At 42.9% G+C, this 2,992-nt stretch overlaps 1 protein-coding gene across 2 annotated transcripts; it reads left to right on the top strand.

Annotated features, from left to right (window-relative positions):
* The first annotated feature begins 637 nt into the window (after positions 1-637).
* Positions 638-2,755, top strand: LOC124658845 (CASP-like protein 5A1). 2 transcript variants are annotated; one of them, XM_047196851.1, is made up of 4 exons: positions 638-864; positions 1,541-1,760; positions 2,253-2,385; positions 2,464-2,755. In XM_047196851.1, exons 2-4 carry the CDS (start codon positions 1,549-1,551, stop codon positions 2,629-2,631), a joined length of 513 nt encoding a protein of 170 aa, XP_047052807.1. In that variant the 5' UTR covers positions 638-864; positions 1,541-1,548; the 3' UTR covers positions 2,632-2,755. The 2 variants fall into 2 exon arrangements, with proteins under 2 accessions (XP_047052807.1, XP_047052808.1); XM_047196852.1 differs by having other exon boundaries at positions 638-860.
* The last annotated feature ends 237 nt before the right edge of the window (positions 2,756-2,992 follow it).

The raw sequence follows: 2,992 nt of genomic DNA on the forward strand, positions 1-2,992 counted from the left end.
ACGATAACTGCGCGTTCGACTCGAATCTTAAAGACAGATCGACATGCAGAAAAACGATTGTGGAAGAATTGCAAATCAGCTGGCTGTGAATTAGCAGAAATGTTGGTTTTTACTCCATGGTCTAGATTTAGTTGAAGTCAAATTTTATCAAATTTGATTAAAAATATACTTTCTCAGATCCATAAAAAATATCGATGATTTAGTACTACACTTATTATGAATCGGAGGGAGTAGAAAAGAATATGACCAATTCGTAATGCTACCTCGGTCTATAAAAGAATGTTGAAAATTTATCAAAATTCAGATGTATCTAAATATTTAGCTTTTACATTATACATGTGGTTATTGTTTTCTAAATATTTGATCAAATTTGACAAAGTTTGACTTTAATAATAAAATAACTGAACCTAAAAAAGCTAACTTCAGCCCTCTCTCTCGACTCGACTCGCCTCCTCCCCCAGCCAGGTTTCCGCCGCCGCCTGTTACTCCCCCGGCCGCCGGCCGCCGGCCGCCCACCGCTCACCAGGCCGCCCCTCCTTATCCCTCCTCCTCCACCGCCTCTTATCACCACTCCGCTCTAGCTTATTCCGCCGCCGCCGCCGCCTCTCCGCCTTATCCCAGCGAGATCCGCTTCACCGCCAGCGGTCGCCTCCAGCACCGCCCGACGGATCTGCAGCACATCCCAACGTCCGCGTCGTCAACCGCCTCCTCTCCCGTCCCCGGATCCTCCAGCTCGACTCTGCCGCCCAGCTCCACCTCCGGCTTCATCTGCCTCCCCCACACCGCTGTTCATCGAGGCATCGTCTAGCTCGACTTCAGCAAGCAAGCAGGACACCGCCGGCAGCCCTCCACTCCACTAAGTTGGTAAAACTATGATTAGCAATTTCCGTTTTTTTATTTCTCTCGTAATTTGATAATGCCCGTTATATCAACATGTGTGTGCAAACAAATACTAGTAGATATGTGTATGTACCCAGATACATGTATATTGTAGTGAAAGATTCTTTCTGTCCATGTTCTATTGATGCAGTGTAAAAGCTCTTGAATGTTTGTGTGGAATTTTTGCCATGTTCATTGTGTAGATCATTGGAGATGAATTAGAACCTGTGTGCATGTAAGCACCTCAACTGTTTCTACTTCTGCAATTGACTCTGAGTACTATTCTGGATGTTGTAATAGAGATGTCTAGTGGTCAGAGTATCCAACTTGTTGACCCTGAGTGTGAATTATCAAACTATAGAACCTTTTTTTTCCTTTTGAAAAAGCGATTATATAGAACTTGTGCATTTAGGTAACATGAATGATCATAGTAGAACATCTGTGACTGTTAATTGCATATCTTGGAATTCGATGTAAGCAAATCGTACGAGTGAATAACTAAATTATATGTTAATTGGTACGAAATTAATTTCATTGGAACCCATATTCTCGACAAGCTTAAGCTAAGAAGATGTGGCCCATATCTGTATTATAAATGTTTTGTGTGAGGAGTTATTCTGTTGTAGTTAATATGGCACGGTGAATTTTTTCATAATTTCAGGAAAGAAAATGAGCCATACGAACATACATCCGGTGGAGGTGGAGGTGGAGGGGCCAGCGGGGCTTCCAGTGGGCCCGCAGCCGGCGGTTAGGATGGAGGACGTGCCAGGGAAGCCTGGGACACTTCTCGGCCTCGTCTTCCGGTGTACACAGTTTGTTTGTGCAGTCATCACAGTGGCTGTGATGGCCAGCACCGACCTTACACCTGTCCTCGTCTCCGGGTTAGCAGTTCTTCTTTTCTAATCATGACACACTGCTTAATTCTTTTCTCATATCAAACATGGATTATGAGTAATGACTAGTCTAGACTAGTCGCCCAGCTAGTCTATGAGTCCTAACTTGACTGTCGACTAGCTTGTTCGACTCGACTAGTTCATAGAGTCCAGCGGTCGAGCGACTAGTCAATGACATTGACTAGTCATTGACTAGTCTAGACTAGTCGTGGTAATTCGACTCGATCGACTCACTTCGGGCATGAACAACTGTCCAGAGGTATCGGTGGATAACTGTCTAGGTTATAGCATTATTATCTTATGTAACTTATGTCGAACAAATGTCGATTTTAGTTACTAAATCTCCTATCTGGTTGCTATATATGATAGTATTTTGTACTAGACTAGTCACGATTAGTCTATGAGTCGGTACCCGAACGAGTCAGCTCAACTCTTCGACTCGTAATCCTATTCAAACTAATGGGTTACTGTTTTGGCCAGATTTCTTGCTGCAGCTGCCGCTTTGACGTGTCTGTGGAGTTTCCCGCTTGCCATTGTGGATTTGCACGCGCTGCTTGTCGGGCGTCGTTTACACAACCCTCGGCTCATTTGGTTCTTAACTATTGGAGATGCGGTAAGTGCATCTACTCTTCGGTGTAACCTTTTCACTTCATAGAATCTATTTGAGTTACTGATGTTGTTTTCTTTTCAGATCACGGGAGCCCTTCTTTTCACTGCAGCTTGCATGGCAGGCGGCCTTTCGAGGTTCATGTGCGAGCCAAGTGACTGTGTTAGAATCACGACTTCGACAATATTTGCATACTTATGCCTTGCTGTAGTTTCATTATCTTTCTTCCTGAACTTTAGTTCGTTGCCCTGATCATAGTGTCTAAATGGGAAAGAAATAGCTTTTTTTTGTAAATATGATGAACTCCTAGTTATTTGCATATGGCGACATTCATGAAATGCTACTATTTATGAAAAGCTTAATCTTCCCCTGCTAATGTTTCTTAGTCATGAAGTATCCAGGGTATGTAGAGAGAATTCTAGAATGAGGAATGTTCTAGAGTGAGATATTTAGGAGTAGTATGAAATATCTAGAGTTTCTAGAGTATTCTAGAAGTATGGTATAGGGTTTGGATTGTGCCACATGGCAACAATCTAAAGGGTCATGTACAAGTATAAATAGAGTATCACCCCTCCCATGTAAGTAAGCTTGGTACACTTGAGAAATCTAACAA

Source organism: Lolium rigidum, chromosome 6 (assembly GCF_022539505.1).
Source record: "Lolium rigidum isolate FL_2022 chromosome 6, APGP_CSIRO_Lrig_0.1, whole genome shotgun sequence".
NCBI lineage: Eukaryota > Viridiplantae > Streptophyta > Magnoliopsida > Poales > Poaceae > Lolium > Lolium rigidum.

What these genes read in the sequence shown, in the direction of transcription:
- LOC124658845 (XM_047196851.1), top strand. Translation starts at nt 1,549, where the DNA reads ATGAGCCATACGAACATACATCCGGTGGAGGTGGAGGTGGAGGGGCCA. An exon ending in ACACCTGTCCTCGTCTCCGG is followed by an intron (nt 1,761 to 2,252) that starts GTTAGCAGTTCT and finishes TGTTTTGGCCAG; the next exon opens with ATTTCTTGCTGCAGCTGCCG. An exon ending in TCTTAACTATTGGAGATGCG is followed by an intron (nt 2,386 to 2,463) that starts GTAAGTGCATCT and finishes TTTTCTTTTCAG; the next exon opens with ATCACGGGAGCCCTTCTTTT.